Source organism: Thermobia domestica, chromosome 9 (assembly GCF_964235325.1).
Source record: "Thermobia domestica chromosome 9, izTheDome1.hap1.1, whole genome shotgun sequence".
In the NCBI taxonomy this organism is placed as follows: Eukaryota; Metazoa; Arthropoda; class Insecta; order Zygentoma; family Lepismatidae; genus Thermobia; species Thermobia domestica.
In genome coordinates this window covers 27,866,183-27,893,804 of record NC_137462.1, presented here as the reverse complement: position 1 = coordinate 27,893,804, position 27,622 = coordinate 27,866,183, and the positions used below count along the sequence as shown (strand labels likewise).

General features: G+C 36.4%; 1 protein-coding gene across 1 annotated transcript; it reads left to right on the top strand.

The window, feature by feature from the left end:
- Positions 1-944: 944 nt before the first annotated feature.
- On the top strand, positions 945-25,957 carry LOC145694506 (ankyrin repeat and MYND domain-containing protein 2). Its single transcript, XM_081770815.1, has 4 exons — positions 945-1,176; positions 12,348-12,513; positions 17,609-17,748; positions 23,899-25,957. The coding sequence occupies exons 1-4, from the start codon at positions 976-978 to the stop codon at positions 24,637-24,639; spliced, it is 1,248 nt and encodes a 415-aa protein (XP_081626941.1). The 5' UTR covers positions 945-975; the 3' UTR covers positions 24,640-25,957.
- Positions 25,958-27,622: the final 1,665 nt, after the last annotated feature.

Genomic DNA, 27,622 nt, shown 5'->3' with positions numbered 1-27,622 from the left:
TATTTTTTAGATAATAACTGGTCCCGATCAATGGGCGATATTGGCCTATCCGTAAATACGGCCTTGGGTGACCCAATTTCAAGGAATTTCAGCCTACCCTATTCCCCTGTGTCATTCTCTGGATTAGAAAATTAATTTGATTCTGAAACTCGTATGCCATCACCGAGAATGAACCCAAGACCATAAGTACATAAATCACGCCTGCTAATAATCAACTAATCGGTGAAGGGAGTTCCGCTTAGTTCGAACATTAATACAGATTTCATTGCTGAAACACGTCTCACTAGACAGAAATCCAGCATTAGATTCTCTTTTAATATCGGCAGATAGATCCCGTTCTCATTACAGTCACTGCTCACTCTCCCAGCTGGTCTAGTGGCTAGCGAGTGTGTCTTGGGCGTACGTGGTCTCGGGTTCGATTCCTGTTGGGAGAGCAGTAAGATTTTGAATGCATTATGGTAATTCGGATTCATTCTTAAACTGTAGGTCCACGTCTCAAATAGTTTCGGTGCTGAAAGGGACGCTAAAGTTTAACAAACAAAGGATCAGTCAGTGTTCGAAAGAAAGCATCAAATTTGAATGAATAATTGGCATAAGGTAAATGCCGGTATGGTACCTAACATAATGGTCCCATGTAGCTTCTCTTCATTATTCCTTCCTTCCTCTCCAATTCCGTCATCCCTCATACCTGACGGATTAACATGGTCATAGATGCCGAAAGCCCAAAAACCTGCGTCATACTAAAGACCTGACTACTGCAGGAAAAATATGTTAGTCGAACTCTTTAGTTTGGCACTAATCGCGCATCAGAAAGACTGCATAAGGCCCCTAATTCCTAATTCTGAGGCTTTTTTTTTTTTTTTTTTTTTTTTTAAGCAGTCAAAAGCTGTTGTAACTCCTCACTTATAGCAACACTGATCATCAACAAATTCGTCTGCATGTGCGAAAGATAACAAAAGAGAAACGGCAAGAAAAATGGTGCCTGTCGTAGAAGAAAGTAATGGCTTTGAAAAAGATATATTTGACAAAATTGCGAAGAAGGACGTGACAGGCTTGAAAGCTTTATTGTCTCAACATGCGATGAAGATTGATTTCGTAGATGAGCATGGTATGACTCCACTTCAGCATGCAGCGTATAAGGGAAACAAGGACATGGTACAGATGTTTCTGGATCAGGTAGGAGTGCAAAGCTATTACTTTTTTTCTATCTTATAGAGATACAAATTTGCACTAATTGTTTAATAGTCACCAGGTCATTCAATTGGGTGTTAGTGCTGTATCGCTGGACCACGCGAAAAGTCTAAAAAATTCCAAATATTCTAAATTAAGTTAGACCTTAAAAACAGAGGCATGTAAACTTTTCCAGGAAGTCGAAAAATGTGTGTGTATGGGGGGAGGGGGTATTTACGTTCTCCCCCAAATCACTTGATAGTGACTCTGACTCAAGTACTGGCTTCGGAATCATCGATGGAGGTGCACGTACACTTGCATTTCTTTGTGCACATTCACTTTAGGAGGACTTCGATGTAGGTATGCGATAAGAAGTATGTGCAGAAAACACTAACCAACTTGGGCGAGATGTCCATTGAGAAGTAGAAATGCTTTTTAACCGAGTCAGAGCAGGAGTGCAGCAGGGGCCCGAGCGGAACCGAAGGGGTGTGTCAATAGGGAGCTAGCGCATCAGCGACTGTGGGTATACTCAAAACAGAATCGCGCAAAGCATACTATATGGCATAAAACACTTTTATGTGTGGATTTGTGGGAGATACCAAAGGTCATCTGAAAAAAGGCAGCAAAATGTACTAAAGTAGGCATTATTGCTGTATCGCCAGACCAATTCGAAAATCAAAAAAGGTGCCTAAATGTACTGCATTCGGTTATATTTGGTTGGATTACATTAAGTTCGTTATATTAGACGTGCAGTTTAGTATACGGATCCATAGTATAAGTAGTAGTAGTAGGAACGAGTTAGAAGCCCCGCAGGGGTTGGTTGGGCTCTGTTCTCGACATGAAATGGGCAAATCAGACTTGCCCAATTTTTTCTGTACTTTTTACAATCTATGGATCCGTATAGTAAATCAAGTGTACCTCTCCGCGAAATAGTCCATTCGCCTCCACATACAGTACCGCTTACACCATCAAAAACAATCAGCAAATACAACCATTTTCTTAACTTTTACTATTCCTCTTACCTGACTTTCACTTATTCTTCCTCACAAACCAAAATAAATTCTCCAATTCACCAAGTAAATTTATAAAATTGGTCCGGCGATACAGCACTTAACCCTTCAGTTGCATGCCTGTTAAATGGTATAGGGTCAAAGATACGGAAAATTTGCAGAGACAATATAAACAGAATTATTGGAAAAACTGTCATCTAAGAAACTCACTTTTGCAGTTGACACTGCTGTAATTGAGTAAAAGGTGTAATCTTCATTTCCATGTGATCCTTCGTGAGAGACGCACTTTACACAATATGGGCATCCCTACATCTTATATGCATTTACTATTCTGATGTGAGGAGTGACAGTGACAACAAATATCATACCCATGTGTCTTCAACGCCCTATCCCTATCCGGTTTACTTAGGCTCCCAGACTTCCTTCCGAATCATGAAGTAAATTCCTTTGTGCAAGCATTTGAGCAGATTGGTAAGATATCAACCAGGCCACATAGAAGTCGATACTCTCTTCATCATAAATCGTCTCATTCGTAGTGCTTACACTGTTAGTATCTTCAATTTATTTATTTATTTATTTTTTTTTTTTTTTTAACCCATCCGTGCTCAGATTTAGTATTGTTCCACAGCGATAATAGTCACAAAATTACGGAATTCAAAATTAATTGTTTCCTAGTAGTAGTGTGTGATTTAACTTGCCATTTTGCATGAATTGAGGCAAGAGATTGCCAGAGAATGTTCGGAGGTCAAAGGTGCATAGAAATTATAGTATGCACATCTTATTTATTTAATATATTACTGTTTAAAGTTACCGACAGTAAAGAACCGTGCAAGTCTAGTTTAGGCACACCACTCGAAATAATTGCTGTGAATTTATAATTCTGTTACTAATTTCCTTCTTATTGTCCTACAAAAGATTTGCGTTGGATGACATACAATACCCCACTTAGCTTAGATGAAGTTCAAGGGAGCCAGAAGTAATTGTTGAAAAATTACAATTATCTCACGCTATGCATATAAAGATAGCATCCGTACGTATGCCATAAAAACTACAGTGCAAAGAAATACAAACCAACTTCTTCTAGGTGACTACTAATGGCACCAATAATATCTAACCGAGTCATGGCTCGACGAGGCTATTGGGCTCGCGTCGTAGCGCGGAGCTTCGTCTGTAGAAACAGGCGCGTCAGCGATGATGAGTGTGCACGTCATCAGAATTTCATTTCAACAAAACTACCATGGTTATAAATATCGCGGTTAACTTTTCGGCAAAGAATTATTGCCTTTCTCAGTACGAATCCTTTCAGGAAACGAACTTTACTAGACAAACTATATGGCTGTTGATTAATACTTTACTGTATGAATTAATTTCTGCAGTTCCTAATAATATTTTTTTTGTACGAAATTGTCCTTGTAACTCTCTAGCTTGTAAACGAACCATACATCCTTTAAAGGTGGCAATTAATGAAAGATAAGATTTGAATTTTTCACTTCACTGGTAAACAAACTTGGACTAGCAAAAATTTAAAAGTGAGCCTTGAAATCTTTCGTATGCTCTGACCTGTGCCCTTAAAATCTTAGGTCTCAGCATTACCTTCCGTCCGTGATTGCTTGAACTCTAGGAGGAAAAACCTGCACTGTGTAGACGTTCAAATTAATGCATCACTATTAAATAATTAGCACTAATCTTGCGTCCGACAATAATTATTGCTTATTTATTTCGCGTCTTTTTTATTTATTTAGCTCAAAAATGGTAAATTAGATTAAAAAGGAGTTTCATTGATGAGTTCGAACACTCCTTATTTATTCTCTTTTCCTGTATACAATAATGCTTATCCTTTTACGCCTTTTCAATATCAGTAAAGAAAGATATTTTCAGGGCAAGGAGACGCAATCAATCAAATGTAACAAATACATACAATTAAGCTATAAGCTAAGAAACCACTCTGTATATACATTAAGATGGGGCTTATTTTATTTCTTGCGAGTGCCGCTATGTAATAACTGCTGTATTGTTTCGTCATACAACTTGTCGTCTAAGTATGCTTCATGATTTGACAGGATTCATATTAACAAATTTTTCGCCGCAATTTTATCCATTGTTTATATTGTTTGATTCTTATACATATTAATACTCAACAGTCATGTATTACAGAAATGCAGAAGACCTTCGTTAATAAAATTCGAGACGTAGCATATCTGAAATATTAGCGGTACCAAATACAAATACTTGTGTCGTGATGGAAAGAAGCACAAAAAGTATTCATGAATTTCTAAAGTTCTTATGAGTAGAGTAGAATTTTAAAGCGTATAATCTCAAAAGGAACAAACCAATAGTAGAAAATATATTGATATATAAGGTGACTTAATATTTAAATATATATATATATATATATATATATATATATATATATATATATATATATTTGTCTGATTGCGACATTTACGACATCTTGGTCTCTTTTCATTATAATTTTTTGGTCAGGAAATATTCCGAATCATTTAATTTATGTGAATAACTCATTCGGCCTGGTGTTCAAGTTGCACTTTGACGCCCTCGGACAGTCGGGGATAGTAAGTTTCGTTCTGCTGTCTGACAAAAGTGGCATTGCATCATTTTCATCTACTTTGTGCCAGATCTTCCAATCACTTACCACAAAAACATAAGTAAAATTTACAAAGATCAGCTACCGCGAAGCAGGGTTGGCTGGTTTAAACCAAGAGTGTTAAAGGTTTAAACAAACAAAAAAGTGCTTTAAATCGTATAAACTTCATGGTAACGTTTCCACATATCATACCACCTGCATTAATATTATCTCCTTTTCAGCTTTTAATCAAGACGTCCCATGTTCAATTCTCGGTCGAACTATAACCCTTCTTTCAAGTGTAAAGCAAGTAGCGGTTCGGATGTCGCTGTAAGCGAAAGTCTTGTTATCTCAGTATTACTAAGGATGTTAAGCCTAAACACACAAAACGAAACGAAATTGTATGCCTGAATGTTTGTTGTTTTATTAAGAAGCCACGGTTGCTTAAATATATTGATAAAAATGGGCAAAATTTATCGATTGCCTATGTAGCTTCCAACATTAGCTCGGATTGGACTTTCAGTTTTAAATTAATAGAATGATATCTACATACTATTGTAATTTAATACCTCAGTTTTAGCGTACTGATTATGATACGTTGATCATAAAATTTTACATGCCAAGCAATAACAGAATTTTTTCCGTTATTGCTTTGCAGTTAAAGTATTAACAGGATTTTCCCAATGACTAAGGCGGGGCTTTCTCGATTTATATATAATTCTGTATGATGGTTGCATTTGTGCAACTGTTTATCTTTTTGTTCTTCTGAAAAGACTTGACAATTATATTAACAAGTATGTCAAGATCAGTACAACGTATTTTTATCAGGAGCCGTTCGTGAGTAAACCGACAGACTCATCGCATTTGTGGCCAATTAGTCCCGCTTGTGAGTCCAAATGAAGAACAGTTTCTCTCGGATGTAAGCCGAGAAGCGGTTTGGATTCCGCTTTAAACTTATGTGACACATCCTAGCACAATCCCTTTGCTGCATAATAACACGAAGCCGAAACAAACTTATTTGTGTCCATATGTGATATGTATACATAGAGCAAATTATTTAAACCTAAAAAATCCGGCTTTAACCCCCCAAAAAAAGTTTTTTTTTTTTTTTTTTTTTTTTTTTTTTTTTTTTTTTTTTAATAAAAACCTCTTTTGCAACCCTGCCGCGAAGGTGTATTGTGCAGGTTGATACCAAATTATCAAGTAGATCAACACTTTCCATATTTTGATTATATTGCTTTATGCTAAATACACACTTCGGTGTTCTTTAGACGGGAATATCGAGAAATGTTTCCAATTGGTCGTAAGGTGTCACATGTTGATACCACTGTTAAAAGAATTACACGGTCAGACACACTAATAATAATAATAATAATAATAATAATAATAATAATAAAAATTATGTGCACCGGATCCTAGGGTTGGATTCGATATATTTTGTTGCACAGAATCCAAAATTCAAAATCCCAGGACGGTCGACCGTGTACTTTCTTCTTCTTCAGGGGGGCGCGGTGGCTCAGAGGTAGAGCGTTCACCTCCGGTGCTTGGGGCCCCTGGTTCGATCCCAGCTCGCGCCGTGTGAACTTTGTGCTGGAGAAACCGTGCTCGTGGATTTTCTCGGGGTTCTCCCGTTTCCTCCCACTTTCTTCATTTCACTCATCTCTCATCATCACCGTCTCCTTTAGCCTAACGGCCAGGGGCGGATCCAGGACCGACTTCTGGGGGGGGGGCGTTGGGTTGTCATACTGCTACTTTTAAGGGCTCCAAACTTTGGGATGGGTTTTATTTATATATATAAAATAAGAACGTTTCCTCTTCTGGGGGGGAGGGCAATCGCCCTCGCCCCTGGCCTAACCGACATACACGTGGGACGTAAAACTTAAAGATTTCATTTCATTTCATTTTTTCTTCTTCTTCTTAATGAGCGAAAAAATTTAGCGATTTTTATTAGGGAGAATACACGACACACGTTTTCAGCCCATAAGACAAAATTGACATGGTCAGTCGTCTTGGGGTTTCGAAATTTGGATTTTTTGTAACGAAATGCATTGAATCCATGCCCTGGGGCCAATGCACAGAGCTTTTATTTTTTTGTGTGTATGGCTGTGTTATCATTCCAGCGTACTATCAAAAGTTCATTCCCTATAATACCATTTATCGTTATCTTTGCAACACATTTTGAATTTTCCAAAGGACATAGGATTTGTTCTGTTCTCTTTTTTACAGTTCCAGTTGCTATAAATCCAGTTCGTTTCATGCGGCACACAGGAGAGTGCGATGCAAAGTTGTCAAAGTAAATTTTGTGATCAAAGACGATTGTGGCCACTTTCAATAACTACTTAACAACAACCTTTTCACCAAGTGATTTATCATTCACTTTTTCAGGTTTACAGATTTAGATGTTGAATGAAAGAGAGAACCATCAAATGACACTAGACTTCGAGATTTGAATCCGAAGCGGATAGGTTTGCCATTAATGCACATTTTTTAAGGAATTCCTTTGTAGGGTTACACTGTAAAAAATGAGATGTTGAAACTACACAAACTGACTACCAGTTTAGCGTGTTACTTGTGTGTTAATTCAGCACCAAGACATCGCCTTCCGAGCATTTCATTAATAACTAGTTACTACCTGAGAGAATTTACATTGGTATTTATCGTTTAATATGAGCAAAGCTTTGCAAAATATCTTTGGCACTTGTAAACCTGTGAATCATCTGACAACAGTTACACAGATACCTGTGCTTCCATCTGTTTTCTTTATCTGTTATTCTCGTGTCTTAGCATATATGATACTGTTGTAACTGTGACTGTTGTTAGACGATTCATAGGTATACAACAATATTATTTTGACCGATTACAGAGAACATAGAAATTATTCGTTACTTGGCATAAGTGTCAAAGATATTTTGCAAAGCTTTGCTCATATTAAACGATAAATACCAATGCAAATTCTCTCAGGTAATAACTAGTTATTTCTGATATGTTCGGAAAGCGATGTCTTGGTGCTGAATTAACACACAACTAACACGCAAAAGTGGTAGTCATTTTGTGTCATTTCAACACCTCATTTTTTGCTGTGTACATTTATCAGTACTCAGTTTGACGTCCAGGTGATTCCGTAACGCTTCCTCTAGTATAAGGTACTTTTCCATAGATATACTTAGCAGTGAAATGCAGTAAACAAACTAATTTAAACTTACTTTTGTCTCAAGACATTTTGTATACCTTTATTTCCTCGACGTTGAATATATGGTACATCACCATTCTTGCAAGTGTGACATAAGTACTGGAATTATGTTGTGTAATTCTTGTCACGTACTGAATGCTAGAAGAACTGAAGAAGCGAATCACGTGTTGAAGAAAGTAAACAGTGTTGCCAAGTGGGAAATAAAATAAGACTAGCTGTTAATTATAGAAGTGTCTAGTTCTTGCAAACTAAATATAGATAAACTGTAACGGTTTGGGAGTGGTTTTCTTAAAAGTAATAAGGTTCAAACTTTATTTGAAATAACGGTACAGTATTTAGGAGAAACTTACTAAAATTGCTTAAGATATAAAAAAAATATGTCCACATGTTTCGTGTCTGTAGCGTCAGTGAAAAATGAGTTAAATATTAACTGAAGCTGTAATATTCTCCATTATACCAGCTTTGCATATTATATATAATTAAATAAGAAACTACGCGCCGAGCAAAGCAAGACAATTTTATTATAAACTAGGCCTGGATTTTTATGTGCTAAAAATGAAAAAATATTTGCTAAAAGTTAAAATATATATATATATATATATATAACAAATAATAACAAAGAAAAGTATGGAAAAACGCCCAACACAAGAAAAATAAATACTGATGCTCACTAATAGCTCTTATTCATTAGAAGTCGAAATTCCATGGGCATTGCAGTGAATAAGTAAGGTCTTTTTCAAATTGTCCATCATAAAGTTATGCCAATTGCCACATAATAATGCCTTATATTGAGAAAGGGAACGTTCTACATTACACGATGTTAACCTCCCGTATTTAAAAAGGGGCATATCACGAATATTCACACCATTAACTTCACTTGTGTTTTGACCTTTCAATACATTTGATATTTTACATAGCCAGTGTTTCTCAAACAAGTCCTTATTTGTTTTCTTACGACTTCAGCTTTCGAAGCAGAAAGAACATTCAGCTTTCTTTCAGCGCACTGTACTTCTTTAACCGAAGTACTCAATAAATCTCCCGTAGTTTCTAGTTTCTTCATACAGTGAGTCAAGAAACCGAAATTGATAGATATGAAAGCCAAGTCACATTTCAAGCCCCTGTCACTTACTAAATTTTGAACAATTTCAATGGATGATGCATCGTCTGGGTTTAGTTTAATTAATACAGATACATATGCTTCAAAATTTTCCGCATAAAATAGTACTGCATTAAGCCAGGTACCACACGGGTGATTATGGGTGTTGGAGGGAATGAAAGATCGGGATTTGTTTCTTGGGAAGGTTCAATTCTTGTTGGCGATTTTACGAAAAAAAAAAAAAATCCCATTTGACACTAATTTGTCTGCTTTAGGATAAAGGGTTCAGATTTTTGCACATTAGATGTAGGCCGCGTACGACACGTGTCACGTGAATCATATTAGAGTAGCATACAGAAAGAGCTTCACCAGCTTTCCTCATATAAGGAGCACCATCAGTCAGAAAGAGCAAAACATTATCATATTTGACACCATTCGGCCGCAAAATGTGCAAAGATTCATTGAACAGCCTGGCAATTGTCAGGTGATTCGTAACTGAGAGTTCTTTAGAGGCTTGCGAGAAATGATTGGAAATTATTTCATCATTTTTCAGTACACCTGCTATAACATTTCCTACTTTTCTAACACTAACAGAATCACTAAGTTGCACCAATGCTTACCCAGATTTTTCCGTTTTCACATACGAACCTACTGTGTGATAATGTTCCTTCATAGCACTTAGGTAGATAGTTTTTCGAAGCGTTGACGAACTTGAGTCTTCATATTTGGTGAGAAATTTTGGTGCTTGGGATTGTTTATCATATCTCCCAGCCCCCGCCAAGTGAACTTTGTGGTGGACAAACACCGTGTGCGTGGGTTTTCTCGGGGTTCTCTCGTTTCCTCCCACTTTCTTCATTCCACCATTTCATTCATTACTCATCATCACCGTCTCCTTTAGCCTAACCGGCATAACCGTGGGACGTAAAACTCAAAGATTTCATTTCATTTATTTTTTTTGTTTATCATATACAGAGGTATGTCAGCATGTCATTATGTAGCCTATTCTTTTCCCGTTGTTGATTTCTTTCGTGAAAAGGGGAAAAAAAGCAATTCATTATGAAATTTAGAATAAAATAACGAAAAATTATTAAAAAATATGTGTTTATTACAAAAATTTCCAAAATATTTATTTACATAATTTATTTCAGAAAATGTGTACTTTTATGTGAAATAAAATTTGTAATTTACACTTGCAGACTTTTAATTGGGATAATAAATTTTGTTTTGGGCTTATACGTGTTTGGAAAAAAAAAATGTTTTTATATACAAATCCGGGCCTTAATTATAAAACTAATAACTTGTGACAGTTTTGCCAACTAAACACGTGGCTTCATCAGAAAGATAGAGATTATCTTTTGACGAAGCCAAGTGTTTAGTGGACGAAACTGTCACAAGTTATTAGTTTTATAATAAAATTGACTTACTTTGCTCACCAATTAGTTTACTAATTAAAAATTGTACTTACCAAAAACACCAAGGTTATAAATCCAATTTAAACTGCTCCCTGAGTAAAACAATACTTTTATTGTAAAAATTATTAACGTAACAGTTTCGGCAACTATCCACTTGGCATCATCAGACATTGTCCAGGTGAAGCCAAATGCAGGGCTCATAGCGAGTCACTTTTTAAAAAAAATAAAAATAAAAATAAAAAACAAACTAAAGGTTACTTTTTTCAAGTTGGTCATTAAAAGTTACTTTTTTTCAAATTTGTCACTATAAGTTACTTTTTTGGGAGGTAAAATGACTTTTTCGTGTGATTTATGTTCTGCATTGGCAGTTTTCTAAGAAAAATATAAAACTAAATGAGAAAAGGCAGAAGGTTGTTACTCATTACTCTTGTAAAAGCTTCAGTACTTGCTGCCACATGTGAAACAGTCAGCTTTATTGTCACTTCAGCTTTTATTCTTTCTGAAGCACAGTGGATGGTTGGTAGATGCTTAAGCTCTCAAGGTGGGGTTGAGAACCCTTCTGTGTTCATTCTTTCTTCTATTATAATAGTCTTTTAGTTTTCTTTCGTAATAGTTAACGCTTCGCCCAACGTTGTGTGTTTGTGTGGTTCATCATGTTCGTCTTGTGTTATGCTTCTTGTATGTTCTTCTTAAGAGTAGGTGATGAATTTGAATATTTCATGGCTTTGAGAACTCTCAACTAAGTTAAATATAATGTCTGGGATGAAGAAATTCGGAAATAGGCCAGAACTGGTTCCACTTACTCAGAAGCTTCTTACATTTGCTAAGTCTGCTTACCGTAACTACAAAGCATACTTAGAAAACCTAAGAAAGGAAGAAGCTCAAAAAGAAGTAAAGAAGAAAAGATGAAACAAAACAACAAATAAAGAGAGAGGTAATGGAGAAATTAACAAAGGAAAAAAGGGCCATGATGAGATTTTGGTCACTTTTCAACTATTTACAAGGGACCAGACCACTGTGAGCTCTGCAAATGGATAGTTGTCGAAACTGCTACACGCTAATAACAATGAAAATATTGTTTTGCTCAGCGAATAGTTTAAATCGGATTTAACTCTACCAAAGCAAAACTTGTTCAAGGTTATAAATGTCAACAAAAAGTTAGTACGGTCTTCCTTAGCACGAATCCTTTCAGAAAACTAACGTTGCTAGACAAAACTGCATCACTGTTGATTAACTTCTACTGTATATAGTAACTTAATGAACTTACAACAGTAATGTGTGTTCCTTTATAAGATTCTTCATACTATTTACATCAGCTGCTTTTATTTCTTCCTTAATGTTTGTTTAACATAAAGTTAGAAAAGAAAACTGAATAAATAAAAGTGGTTTCAAAAATTAATGAGATACTGTCTAGCAAGTTTATTATTATTATGTTTTAAACTATCTTTAATAGTGAATTCACATGAAGTGATCACAAAAATACTGGTTTTTCATATACAACAACCATTAACCTTCCAATAGTGGTTCCGTGTTTCATTCATGAAGCATGTAGTGAGGAAGCCAACTGTAAGTATTCATAGCTTCACTACATTTCGATAAAGAAACCCGAAGAATTATGGAATATTATCAGCGAGTGTCACGTCTACCTTAGCACGTATTAGTTTTGAATTCTTAAAATTTGCTTTTTGTGAACTGTATCCGTAAGTTTTGTCAAGACTCGGTCCGTTACTATTTTCTTGCTACAGGTATTTCATAATCATGCATCAATATTTGCGTCTCTTTCAGCGTATGATACATAAACGTAGTTTAAGTTAAATTAAAAATATACTGCATTAAATTTCTGTTCTATAATCAATGATGGTTAATAAGCGTATTTTGCTTTCAGGGTGCCGACGTGAATTCTGGAAAGCACGAACATGGGTATACAGCTCTTCATTTTGCTGCATTGTCAGGGAATGCTGAAATATGTCACATGTTACTGAGTGCTGGAGCTAAACAGTATGCGACCAATTCTGTAGGTCGAACAGCAGCGCAGATGGCAGCTTTCGTAGGTAAATATTAAGTTTATTAAGCAGTGCTTTCTCCCAAATTCATTATCGACAAACATACTTGTAAATGTATTGTATTGTAATAACGATATGTGTCCTTTTATGAACAGAAATGTTACATCAAATTCTGATAGTTCGTGAGAAATACAGTACTGAAACTTTGTTAGAATACAAGTACAGCAATTCTTTGGGAAAGTAGTTTCTTACGTCTATGATATAAATATGTCGCTTGAACCCTCAGAAGGAGCTTTGTGCAAAGGAGTATTTAGTTTTGGTAAATATGTTGTATTTTTTAGGATTTAGATTTCTGGACTTCCGGCATCTAAGGCCATTTAGCCCTTCACGTTTTGAGGAATGACGTCGCTCGGCGAGCACACAATCCGGGGAAAGGGAAGGAAGAAAGGATTGGGGAAGGAAGGAAGCGGCCTGGGACCTATAAGTTAGGTACCACCCCGACATTTGCCTGGTGTGAATGAGGAAAACCCAGGAAAACCTCATTCAGGGTGGCTGGCCTGAAAAAGCGTTTTACACTTTTTCGACCGAGTGCCCCCACCGGGAATCGAACCCGGGACATGTATTTTTCTATTACATATCTCTTTGTTATTGTATAGTTAAAGATAAGGGTTGTAGCAAAAGTGGTTAAAAGTGCGAACCAACCAATCTCGGAAAGAAATGATGAAGAATGACCTTTTTGTGTGGGGGGTTGGTGGGAGGGGTATGTCCCTAAAATGTTGTGTGATCGAGAGCACGGAAATTAAATCATCCGCATATCACAGTATGTGTCTGTTCAAAAGTGTGCCACAAGAGGGCACAGTGGCTCAGTGGTAGAGCGCTTACCTCTGGTGCGTGGGTTCGATCCCCGGCCAAGTAAGTTTGAGGTGGACAGCATTGTGCTCGTGGGTTTTCTCGGGGTACTTCCGTTTCCTCCAACTTTCTCATTCCACCAATTCTTCCATCATCATTCACTTGCTTTGATCATCGCCTTCCTTAGCCTAAAGGGCATAATCGTGGGACGTTAAACTCAAAGATTTTAAAATTGTGCTACCATATACTTGTCCACTTCGAACCTTATATTATGCATGCAAGACCTTTAAGGTGTAACTCTTATATGGATAAGTCAGCTTTATTTTTGGACCGATCGTTTGATTAGCCGTTATAGAACTAAATAACGTTTCCTCCTCAGATTCATAAATGATACTTATCTCAGGTAATCCCCGAACTACACGTTATGTCACATCTCAAATATTTTCACCAACCGGTTGATGTCATCAGGATCGAAATGAGTTACTTTACGATAAGAATAGAAATACGTGAGGAACTAAAGAAAACACAAACCATAAAAATTTTCTCGTTATAAACACGTTACCAAGTATTTGTGAGATCTTATAGGCGGGAATTTTTATGTATGTATCAAAAACGTTTGTCCAGTATCTGCTGATAGAAGGTATATGGCAGGTATTCGTAAGAAAAGTGACTTACAAATATCCATAAGTTTCGGAGTGTAAGAATTGTTCAGGAATTGAAATTCGGAGTGAGTGAGGTCATTAGTGGTACTTAATGATGTAATTAGGGTGATTATTAATAATAAAAATTAATATTGTATACTTACTTAAATGTAGACAGTTCGACTCTACGTTTAAGTGACCAATTGTCATCTTCTTCATGTGTTTTTTTTTATTCTTTTTCTTTTCTAGTAAGAAATCTTTCTACCTGTAGAACTTATATTTTTATCATCTTCCTCCATATGAACATTGAACTTTTAAAAAAATATAACATGAAATTGAAGGCAATAACGCTGTGCTAGTATTTAAAACCATGTTAGATTTAAAGATTAATTTTCAGTTCAGTTCCACACGAAGGAGCTTTTTTCTTCCAGTCTGAAGGGCAGATGGGAGAAATGTATCACCATACATAGAATAGTAGTTACATTCATGGTAAGCTTCCTCTCGATGGAACGTAGAGAACTTGATAAGTGCAAAAAATTTTGTGTTTCGTGTATAAAACCAGAATAAAAAGAATTTTTGTTCTTTTGGTGAAAAAGTAATTAGAGAATGTAGTGGTTTTTAAAAGAAAATTTTTATAGCAGTGATTTAAGGAAAATTACATTTCTCTACATCAGTGGGAGAAGCTGATAATATATGTATGTATGTATGTATGTATCTCTCTCTCTCTCTCTCTCTCTCTCTCTCTCTCTCTCTCTCTCTCTCTCGCTCTCTCTCGCTCTCTCTCTCTCTCTAGTTTTACAAGTAGTATAATTTCCGAAGAAAGAAAAGGAAAAAAGAAAACATGCTTGATGAAAATTGGTCATTCAAACGTAGCACCGAATTGATTTTACAATATTTTAGAAGATTTTATAGTAAGATCTTTTAAAATTTTATTTTTTATTTACTTTTTGGTCATCAAATGGATATTTTTTCATGATAATAATTATTACACAATTATCAGTGATAGAACATTTGCTGTATACTGCGAGACAGTAGTATCTCGCATTGTTTAAGGCGCTTGACGAGTGTTCGATTTCCACTGGATCCTTTCTATCCATACATCTGTGTACTACGTTGGTACCGATTTTTCCGGTTAATCGCGCGCTTAGTCAATTGTATCAATATTTTCCCACGTGCCCGAAGTCCATGCCCGGTTTCAGTGTTCAGTTGGGCGGTTACTTTTATGTAAAAAAAAAATGTCGTATGATATATATTAGTATGTATTCATAATCATATCATCGATTATTTTGCCTGTGGTATTCTTGTAAGACAGCCAGGGGATTAGGTGTCCAACGTGTCGATCATTATCTTGTAAGAATACCCTGCAATGGTTTGTCATACTGTCTGTATCGATTACCGTTATTGTATGCAGGATTTCCGCATTCTGGAAAGTCAGGGAATTTCAGGGAAATCATGCATTTTGCGTAAAATGTCATGGAAAGTCAGAGAACGTAAATGTGTAAGACAATTCATGAAGTGTAAATTATGCTTCTTCTAAATTGTAACAGCAGAGTGTGAACCATTTTAAAGGAACTTCCAGAGTTTTGAGCCGTGTTCGTTTGTTTCCCATACTCAGAACTTCTCTCTCTCTTATGGAATCTAATGAGTCATTGTGTCAAACAAAGCATTATGAAACTTGCTGACAGTGCAATGAAGCTTCTTGCTTTGAATTTGACTGCAAATGAAAATTTACTAGAAATAAAGATGGACATTGGTTTTAAGATAGAAAAACTACTGAAAAAACTGAAATCATCAGATAAAGAAAAATTAGCTTTCAGGTTTGACTGTCGAAACTTTTTGCTGGGCACAATCAAGAAGATTGTGGAAAGTATCCCTCTGAAGTACAAACTGGTACGTGCTCTGTCAGCTTTGGACCCCAGGCTACAAAACAACCACCCAGAACTTGCTCAGACTAGAAAGAAACGCATCCTACAAACTCTGCGTGATCATAACAAAATATGTAATTCTGTACCTGAGAAAGCAAAGTGTCAGTTTATGTCGTTCTGTACTGAAATCCAGGGGTCTCTTGCAGTTGATTTCAGAGAATACAATGAGAAGATGGGCAGCATCAGGTTAGATGGCTTCTTTGCAAAGGTAATGTCTAAGAAACAAGAATATTCCAATTTGTGGCATGTTGTGAAAATATGTTTAAATTTTATCACATGTCAGTGCCTCAGTGAAGCGGAGGAGGGGGGGGGGAGTTCTCAGTCAATAAGACACTTATTGTAGAAATCCCAATCGAAGATTCTCTGGTAGCACAGAGGCGGAAAAGTGAAATGAAATTTTTGAGTTTTACGTCCCACGTTATGCCGGTTAGGCTAAAGGAGACGGTGATGATGAGAGATGAATGAAAATGGTGGAATGAAGAAAGTGGGAGGAAACGGGAGAAGCCCGAGAAAACCCACGCACACGGTGTTTGTCCACCACAAAGTTCACTTGGCGGTAGCAGGGTTTGAACCCGAGACCCCAAGCACCAGAGGTGAACGCTCTACCACTGAGCCACCGCGGCCCTTAAGCAGAGGCGGGTGCATGATGCAATTATGTACTATGGAGGTGTAGAATTTGTTTCTGTTGGTCGAAGAATGCTTCTCTCAGCTCGTTCAGCTCAGAGATGCTATGATAAATACCTTAAACAGGAACGAATTAAAAGTGCAGAGGAAAGTAAAATCAAAGGTGAAAAAAGAAAGTTAAGAAATTGGAAACAAAGAAGAAACAAATGGAATTATGTTACAAACAAAAACAAGACGCTCTTATAGAACAAATTCAAGAACTAAAAGCAAAACAAAATTCTGTTTTAAAATGTTAATGTGAGAATTAACATGTCTCAGGGTTGGTATTATTAGGACTGATAGTATTAGTCTCAGAGAGAGTTGGCAGTATATTCTTGACTGCTTTTTATTGTTTTTTCTAACTAACTAACTAACTCTATGGCCTATGGAACCCGGAGGTTCAATGCCGCGTTCACAAAAGCTCTCCACTGACTTCTATCCTTAGCTAACTGGATCCAGTTTCTACTTTGTCATACATATTAGTATGTATGTTTTTTCTAGCAAAAAAAAAAAAAAAGTCTAATTTGAAATGTCAAGGTATATGTTTCTGTATTATACATATATTATATACTTACGTTAAATTTTGTGTAAATAACAATTACTCATATTTAACATAACAATAATGTAAATAGTAATTAAAGGTGTGTGTTGGACGGCTATAGGGATGTATTAAAAAAGTGTATTATAGAACTTACCGGAAATCGATCTTCACTTTTTTTTTTTTTTTTTTTTTTTTTTTTTTTTTTTTTTTTTTGGGAATCCTGTATATGGTTCCTTCTAGAGATCTACTAGGCGATCGGCAAGTCGTGAGAGGTAGCTCGCAGTAGTATATGTCATACTGTCTGTGTCGATCACTATTATTATTTTATTATCCTGTCTAGCAGGTAGTGAACAGATAAGTAGACCTCAAGTGATTTCTGGAAAGAAAAAAAAAAGCCTTTAGCCTGAAAAGGGAGGCCACCTGTGCTGTAGGGCGTAGATATATTTTGTATGGTAAAATTGAAGAACAATAAGTAATACATATGATATGGTAAATATTGCACTTTTTATTTCTTTATTTAATAGGAAATCATCAGTGTGTGGCCGTCATAAATAATTTTGTTCCAAAGGCAGATGTTGAATATTACACGGTTCCAAGAGGTTTGGAAACAGAACCAAAGTTACCTCCTTACCTGGCATCTCCACTCCATAAACTTATAATGCAGGTATGTTCTTATTACCGTTGGAATTATGTAAAATGTGTTACGGGTAAAGCACAGAGACAAGACAATCCAGAATTTACCCATGTAAGGTTAGCGTTATTCAAAAACTTCAAATAAAACAAGGAATTTACTGAAAATTAGTTTCATTCCGTGTTCTAACTAAGAGAAGGGGAGCTGCCCAAGTGTGCAGGGATAAAAAGCATATATTCATTTACGAAGGTGTTGCGCATGCGCTGGAATTCATAGCTCGCGTAGAAGCAAATATGTAAAACTGAAATTAGGTTGGGCAGTTCATGAGATGAGTGGAGTAAATGCAGAATTGATTCGTTTTTGTATTATAGTTTGTTTAATTATTAAAATAAAGTAGTAATTATTGTTGTGATCATCATTATGATTATAAAAGTAATTTACTTCTAGATTAAAACTATTTAGTTAATTGTGTTCCTTAAAGCTTGAAAAAGTTTCCTATATTTCACTTTACTTTCTGGTACGTGAGCAAGTAGCATTTTTCGAGGAACACAGGGCTTCATACACGTTTATGCGAAAAATTACTTACATGTTTTTAACTTCATTATTACTGGACATTTTAAATTCTTTACGAAATAACATATTTTTGCGAAATGACATCTTTTTGAAAGAAATGAAATCTTCCCACCTTTCACGTCCTACGTATATGCCGGCAAGACTAAAGGAGACGGTAATGATGAGAAATGAATAAAAATGAAGAAAGTGGGAGGATACGGGAGAACCCCGAGAAAACCCTCGCACACGATGTGTGTCCACCACGAAGTTCACTTGGCGCGGTCTGGGTTCGAACCGGAAACCCCCACATGTTGAAAGACATCATGTGGTCTTCAGTGATTGTGTGTGAGAGGCTGAATACCACATCAAGAATAGAGCAAAAGATATCTTAATAATTGTATACTAAAACTAACTAACCACTGGCATGACAGCCCGTTATGGGTCTGAACCGCTTGAACGCCATCTGTTAGCGAGCTGCTGAATTACGTCCAGCCTAGCACCTACCAACGAACACGGTGAGCGCGCTACGTCGTTCTGTCTAACCGGCGTATCAAGAGCTTTCTAGACCTAATGGCCCTCACCTGACTCCCCAGTTTGCCTCACGACGCTGGGTAGACGCAAAAAATTGGGAAGCACCGGCCGGGAATCGAACCCGGTACCACGCGGACGTGAATTCAACTCGTTAATCACTAGACCACTGTGTCCCTTTAATATTTTTACAGCCGAAAAAATAATTTGGAGTAGGTAATAGTTGTGTAAATGCACTTCACACACAATTTAAAAAAAATGTGAATTGTTTTTTCAGACTTCCACATAAAAGTTAATATTTGATAAAAAACATTATTTCGCAAAAAATATGTTATTTTGTATAGAATTGAAAATGTCCACTGATGATGAAGTTAAAAAAAAATGTGAAGAAATTTTTGCGTAACATGTATTAAGCCTCTGTGTTCCTTTAAAAATGCTATTCGCCCACGTATCCGAAATATGGGAAAGTTTTCACCTTCTAGAAATACATTTAGGTGAATACTGCTTTTATCTTGTAATATGTATTCCATATGCTCTATTACTCAATATAATTTACAAGGGATGATTGGAAAAATAAAAGTTACAAAGCCTATTATGTTTTATGTGTGAGACATAGCTGGAAGATCAACACACCTGATGATAGAGGGCGCTCAACTCTAGTTCTCAATGTAATCACAGTTTTTGTTCAGCCGCTTATCACAACGCCGGATAAAGTTTTCTATATCATATGTGTGGAAATCCGCGTCAAGTTCTCGTAGCTACCGTAAGGCAGCGGTTTTGAATAATCACATACCAGATAATGGTAGCCAGCCATTTTTTTTTGCTTTAAAACAGGGAAAAGGTGGAAGTTACTGTTGCTAGATTAAGTCTGTAAAAGGGGTGCTGTAGTCGTTCCAAGCGTAACGTCATTGGTTAAATACTGGGTTTACCGTTGTGCCGAGGGTTGTCATTAAAAATATTAGTCCGTCTATCTTTGAAAGCACGACACCATTTTTCTACATGTTGCTTTGAAATTTAGCCCTCCTCTTACGCCTTTACGATTTGCCTATGAATGTCAGAAGGTGCAGTATTTTTGGCCCACATCAACCGCAACACAGACCTTACTTCTATTCTTGACCAATTGTCACACGAGTCATCATTTTTAATATCCCCTTCTTTGGTATACATAATCAGAATCCAAAGTCTTCCAACCTGCATCAAGACAGGCATGTGTTATTAATCTACAAATAAATTTTCGTTTAGTTACACTGAATAATATAAAGGTTTTATGCTTTGTAACCTTTTTTTCGACCATCCTTCGTACTGCATTCGCATTTTAGTTTATTACTTTGTGTTATTGTGGTGCTATTACTTGTTTTCTAAAATATGTAAAAATACATACTAATTAAAGAGTTGATTTGAATAAGAGCTTTTGTAGCACTTTTATTTTCGAGGGATAGTTTGAGAAAAGTATGGTAATTGTGGGGGGGAGGGCGAATTCAATTCAAGCTTTCGACGGATTTACACAGTTCATACTTCGTACACACTGACAAAGTTATTTTGGATATCTGTTCGTCCCGTTTGAAAATTAAAATAAAGAACTCTCCTGTAAAATTTCAGTTTTGTACAGGAGCCCTTATCCAAATCAATCCTGCAATTGTACAATATACAGTAGACTCCCGAGTATCCGCCTTGCGACTGTCCGGCCTAGTTTTCTTTTATCATAGTTAAATGAGGAAGGCAAGGCGTTGTATTGGCAACATTGCCAAGGCATTGGAAGCGGGCGTCTGCTACGATCCTCCTACGTATCGTGTGCAAACTACAATTTGTGCCAGGAAAAGAGCAGCGTTCTGCTCCTTGTTCATTGTTTCGTCAGTGAGTAACTGATCTCAATACAGTACGCTTACCGCTATTCCTGATTATAACTGTACAATATAACTGAACTTCTTATAGAACTTCCTATAACTTCACACACAAATCCAGGCTATCCGGTCTGCCCTTCCGCCACATTAGACCGGATACTCGGAAGTCCACTGTAATAATAAAGTAAAGTAATAATAATTTGTAAGTAAATATAACAGCTTAGTGCGTCCAAGTGCTCTAATTACACTTAACTGTTTCAACGATCTCTGCTCCCTCTTGCATTATACGAGGGTCATCCTCTCTTCAGAAGAGTCTGTGATTGTAGGAGTGAAGTTAAACGGTACAGAGTGCACGTAGATGAAACACATTTCGATTTATCAAGTGATGAAAGTGGAGTCTCACATTTTAATTGTTACCATAATCACAATACTAGCAAATATTTGTTAAATCTCTCTTCTTCCTATCATCTGTATCAATCTTAATCTCCTAGAAGACCAGATACTAGATACAATCTGATCTATTCCACCGAGCATCATCCTGTTTTTTCATTGCCTTTAACTTCTTCGACTTCTATACCTGCTGGATGAAATTCATCAACCAAGTAGTGCCATAAAAGCCTTTGACACAATGATTGAAGGTATGAATACTCCTAGAGGTTTTCCAAGGATGTGAAAGTTCAAGTACCCAATCAAGCCAAGCGCATATGGTATCGTCATAAAATTCGAAAAAATAAGTACGCAGAATTTAGTGTTACTCAAATACATTATTATTTTCGCACAGAAACGCCTTGTACTGGTCCTTAGTATTTTTGCATATCTGTAAATATAAACGTGATACATTGTAATATGTTACTCTACAGTATTATATTTTTTATTAGTTATCGTTTTTATATTTTCGTACGTTTATATATAGGCTTGAAACAAAGAACTCTCGTAATGGCCTTGTAAAGTTAATTACTTACCAGGAAGTAGTGAAAACATTATCATACAACGCTAAAGAGTGTACACTGTGTGGTCTTACTAAAACATTTCACTACATAGGGAGAGGAAGAAAAGTAAAGGTCTTACGTACTGCTGCTGATGGGGAGTTTGGTTCTTTTTCCGGAATCGATTTCTTTCAGTCCATTCCAAAGAAGGATTCGTTCCTCTGGATCGACTCCTTTGGTTCTGATATGATGTGTGATTCCGATACATACGTAGAGATTCTTTGGTTTTCCTGTTTGATTCTTCTAAACAAAGATTCGAACTTGGATCGAATCCTTTGATTCCATTAAATTAAATAATGTCTAGTTTCCATATAGTTCTCTAGTACAATTCCTCCTTTTAGCCAACCTACTCGAACCAATTTTGTCTATTGATAAGCTATTGCAAAATTTTAGTTTTGGTAGAGGAAGGAGGAATAAGTAGAAGAATGTAAGGGGAAATTTCGAGGCATCCATACGTTTCCCACCACTTTATTGAATTTTAGTGTTTAATGTAAAGAGAATAAAGAATAACGAAAATTAAAAAAAAAAAAGATCCAGATAAAAATCTACGAAATGTTATTTAATGGATCATATTTCAAGATGGCGTCGGCCTTGAATTCTTCAAAGATACTTCTCTGTTCTTTAATTTGAGTTTGGTATGTTCCTTCTTTTTTCCTTCCCTGTCTGATAAGGCATTTAACGAAAGTTGTGTTGTTTGTGATTCTTAGCTTGGGAAAGGGGGGGGGGGGTAGGATTGAGTATTCCATTTCCCATTTCAAGGTTCCTATGTTCCAAGTACTTTATATACACAGGGTGTTCCGGGAATAAGAGTACAAACTTTGCGTACTTGTTCAGGATCTCAATATAAGAAAAAATGTATGTGCGACCAATTTAAGGTAATCATCCGCAACCAATTTCACTAGTTTAAATGTGCTCGATCAGGCGTTTAATTAGGCGTTACCGACTAGTCTAGATTTTTGTGTGTGTGTTGAGGTCCTGAGCACGTATGTATATAAAATAACACACACTAGAAGATACACTGCGAACGCTTTCGTTAAATGTTTCATCAGATAGAGGGGGAAAGAAGTGGAAAAGAACAAAAGAATAGGGAAGTAGTTTTGCGATGCAATTTTTGAAATTAGGTTTTAAAATAGTTGCGTTGTTAAGCAAAAGAAATTTGGGGTGTTATTTAGTTTTAGAGCAGGTATATGGGGTAGGATGATGCTTGTTTGGGGATTCAGAGAAATGAAAATGATAGTTTTAGAAAAATGTTGAGCGAGAATGTTGTGGAATAGCAGATGTTAGGGAACACCGAAACAGTACAGTTAATAGTATATTAAATGCTAGACGCAAGACGCAGTACGCAATAGTGTATTAAATGTAAACGTGAAAGAGTACATTTACAAATAATTTCTAGCAACGGCGCCAATTTCTCTGTAACTTTGGGAAGGGGGTATTCAGATTAGGGATGGCCAGAACCGGTTCCTAGCGGAACCGGTTTTCAGCTCTGAACGGATCCGGTTCCGGAACCGGTTCTTCATATCCAGGTTTGGAACCGGTTTACAAGATTCGGTTCAGGAACCGGGTGTTCGGATCCATGTCTGGAACCGGTTCCTAAATCCTGTTCTGAAAACCGGTTCTGCCGGAGCCGAAAATTTGTGGCCATCCCTAATTCAGATGTGTGTTTGGTTGCAGACAAAGGTCTAAGAAGGCATATATCGTCGTCTAAGATTCAACACCAATTTCGACGAATTTGAGTTTTTAATACCATTAGAATCAGTGTAGGATGGTGCACAATCTGGTTAAGTAGTACACTTATATCACGACAAATGGGTCTCTGTTATTCCCTCAGAGTAATACCGCGTATATTGAGACTGAAGCTAGTTTTCAATTTTTTTTTTGTCTCTTCTGTAAAATTGGTAAAATGTTACTTGCGCGGTATTTAATCCCGGATGACGGTATGGGAATTTTAAGACAAATTGAATTCAAATTATGCCAAATATTATATACTGTATCCATAAAACTACATATAACAATAAAGTAATACATATTCATAAAAATGTATGGGGGGCTTACATGAGCATTGCCTCTCCCCCCTCCCCGGGCCCAAGATCGGCGCCCTTGATTTCTAGCATACTTTTGTAGTATAGCTTATGATAACTCTCACTGTTCCTGATAATTGATTTCCATACCTACTTCAGAATTCGTTTGTTCCATTTATAATAATTTTGTGTGTGTAACTTGTATCTTGAAGTTCTGATTTAAATAAAAGATACCTTGTTGTTAATTCATTTCAGGTTAATATTCATCCAGTGAGAATTGCCCTACACTTACAGAAAACTCCAGTGCTATTGGACAATCTGGAGAAAGTATGGAGAGTTTTGGAATTAATGAGCGAGCGAGAAATGAAAAGAGGATTTGAGGCCAATGAAATAATGGCCTTCAAGTTCCACCACTTGTCGTATGTCCTGAAAGCCATTGATAAAGACAAGAAACTCGCAGAGAAGAAAGAAGCCGATCGCAACGAAAAGGATGTGCTGGAGGTATTTATGAAGAAGATGTTGAAAGGTCGCTCCTCAGACGGTTTCCCGGAATATCAGGACAATTTTCTTCGTGAATGTGTGCGCGAATTTCCATTCCGTGATTGTACAATTCTTCGTCAGCTGGTGACTAGTTTATCCCAGGCTAAAGTGGGCTCTGATACACCAGCGGTGCATATCATATCTTCTGCTATTAATGGCCAAAGAGGATTTATCGATGAGAACATTTGTTCCACGTGCGGAGAGGAACATGCGGATAAAAAATGTTCCAAGTGTAAATCAGTTCAGTATTGCGATAAAGAATGCCAAAAGTTACAATGGTTTATGCATAAGAAGTTCTGTGATAGGCTAGCCGAAGAGTATCAGAAGAATCAGGAATTGAATAAGAAGAATGAGGCGAAGAGTGTTGAAGATGTATCGAGTAAAAAAGATTCACCGTCTGGCGGTATAACGAAGTCGATGTTAAACTTGGAAGTTAATGAAAAGGGAGAAAATTAAATTAATACATTCTGCGTTCTAAGTCTGGTGGCTTTCGCGGCATCATAGCACACACATTCCAGACATGTGACAGCTATATAGGCTGTGACACACAGGCTTCAAGTAATTTATAGAATTGATGTGCAGATGGCGCTGGTGTGATAGCAAATGCAAAATAACTGTTACTGACAGCTGTTTAGGGTTATTGACTGAAAAACTTTGCTATTGTGAGAAACTTAATTGTTCCAGAGTATTTTAAAACTATGCTCATAAAATCTAAAATTATAGCAGTTTTTCAAAATTATACTATACAGCATGTCCACAAAAATACTATCATACTTTAAAGTGATATTAGGTTGCTTTGGATAATCGTATTTAAATGAAATTAGTCACATTTGTAAGAAAAACTTTTTTTTTTTTTTTTTTCAAATACCTCATAGACATTGAATGAGCGCCTCACGAATGGCGATGCCGACATCAAGACGATATTCCCATTCACGCCACACATACAGCAAAATATCTGAAATGGACTGGATGACAGCACTGATACGAACTTGGACTTCTTCCAAGTTTTGAGCCAATCCTTTAAGTACACTCATGATTGTCGCATATCTATAACTGTTTTCTTGTAAGAATATAATTTGATAATGATTTTGCAGGGTACTTTTAATACTGATACTATGTCTATAATCGGGAAATGTATATTTGTGCTAATTTTCATAGGAAAGTAATTATAAATACGAAAATTAAAATGAGTAAAACAAAATGTTGCTAAATGGACAAGAAAGTTTTGTTTTCGTTTTATTGTTCTTATTTACCGCTCTTTTGACATGAAATTTGCCACATACATGTCTTTGCCGATTATACACATACTAACATTATAAGAAATACCGGGCGAATTCGTTATCAAATTATATTCCTACAATAACATATCTATTGACACGCGACAATAACTTTGGACATGAGTGTAGATAGACATAATCCTTTAAGTAACACCATATAAAAGAGAGACCGTTAAGTCAGGCGACCTCGGCGGCCACTTGTAGAAGGCATTATCATCATTTCCGGAATAAACTTATTCTTTAATAATAACACAACACAACGAAAGAAAATAAATTTATGTTAGCACATTAACGCATAACAGTACAGAAACATAAAACTCACCAAGTGACCTCCAGCAGAAACAGCAACTGCCTGCTAAATATCCAACAATGAACCCATACCTACTAATTTCAAAGTAAACGTGAGTGAATTTATTTTATTTTATTTGCAGTGGCGTATTTAGGGGGGCTTCCGGGCTTAAGCCTCCCGAAATCTTACTATAGTAAAGTATATGAAATATCTTGCAGAATTTTCACATTTTCAGGCAAAGCCCCCCCGAAAGTTAGCAAAGCCCCTCCCGAAACAAAATCGTGAATACGCCACTGATTATTTATGTGTGTGTGTGTATTTGATCCCGTTCATTATTGGCATTATTGTCCATTGTTGACATGCACAAAAATATTTGAGTTTTTTCTGTCAAATATGACCAAATTCATTTAAATACGATTATCCAAAGCGACGTAATACCACTGTAAAATATGATAGTATTTTTATGGACACCCTGTACTTTGTGAAAGATATACGACTTCACGAATTGTTGGTTCCCGGTCTTCATATTATCTCGTAATCATGCGAGATTGGTTAGTTGGATTGGACCTTTCAGAACCATAGCTATAATGTGAGCTCCCACTGAGAATTGAAAAAAAAAAATGAAATGAAATCTTTCAATTTAACGTCCCGTAATTATGTCCTTTAGGCTAAGGGAGATAGATGATTGAGGCAAACGAACGATAATGGAAGAATTGGTGGAATGTAAATGTGGAAGGAAGAAATAAAGATAAATATATATATTTTGATTGACACTACTGTTTCATCGTTGTTCGTAATATTATATCCAAACATCCTATTTGTAATACAAAATTAATCACCGTAACAAATTAGAGAAAAATAATCGGAAAGAAAAAAAATAAGATTTTTAAAGGTGATTCTACCTGAATATCTTTCGTGTCATTTTTCACTATTTCAGTTCATACCAATGCCATCTGTATCACAATTTATGAAATAATCGAGGCATGTGCATCATCGTCTAAAAATAATCGTCGTTGTATATCTGGATTGTATTTTATTGTATCAATCAGCTGACTCCCAACTACTGACCTCCTTTAGTCAAGAAACAAAACAAAACAAAAAAAAAAAAAACATAAGTGGGTTTTCTTGACAGATCACTGCTTCAAAGGTATTAATACATGGTGCAGACCATAACTCAATTGACAGAAATAGGTTTGATATGAACTATTTATCAGTTACGAAACTATGAAAAAACTATTACAAGTTAATGTCATAACATTATATTGTTGTTAGAAACAAAGCAACTTTGTGTTGTTTTTAGTTTGATATTCTTTTCCTCTCTGGAAACATCGTCAGTGCCATTTTTGCTGTATTACCGTACTCTTTCCTTTACATCTCCTATTATAGTATTTGCTATCCTATAAAAGCACAAGGACTTACGTATTCCCTGTACTTAATTTCAATTTTTAATGTCGCCTATTGTAAACACGGTGAATGAATTGCTACACGGTGAATACAGTAACAAACATTAGGTCTATTAAAAACCGAAATTAAATCCACGGAATACTGTGGGTAAACTGTTCCTTATAGGATAGCGTATATTATAATAGGAGATGTAGAGGAAAGGATACGGTAGCAATAAAATGATGCTGACGAAGTTGCCAGAAAAAAAAGAAATATCCGATTAAAGAGGAAAGGACCAAGGCACAAAGTAAGTTGGTTTATTGTGAATATGTGCCCTGTAGCTTGTGTCAGTAGATATTAAGTTAAGTTACCTGAATTAAATGTTCAAAGTGTTTTCCTTCGTTTTGAATGCACAAACAGGGCCGTGCCGTGGGGGGGGGGAGGCGAGCGGGGTGACGGCCCCGGGCGCTGAAGTAAGGTGGGCGAGGGG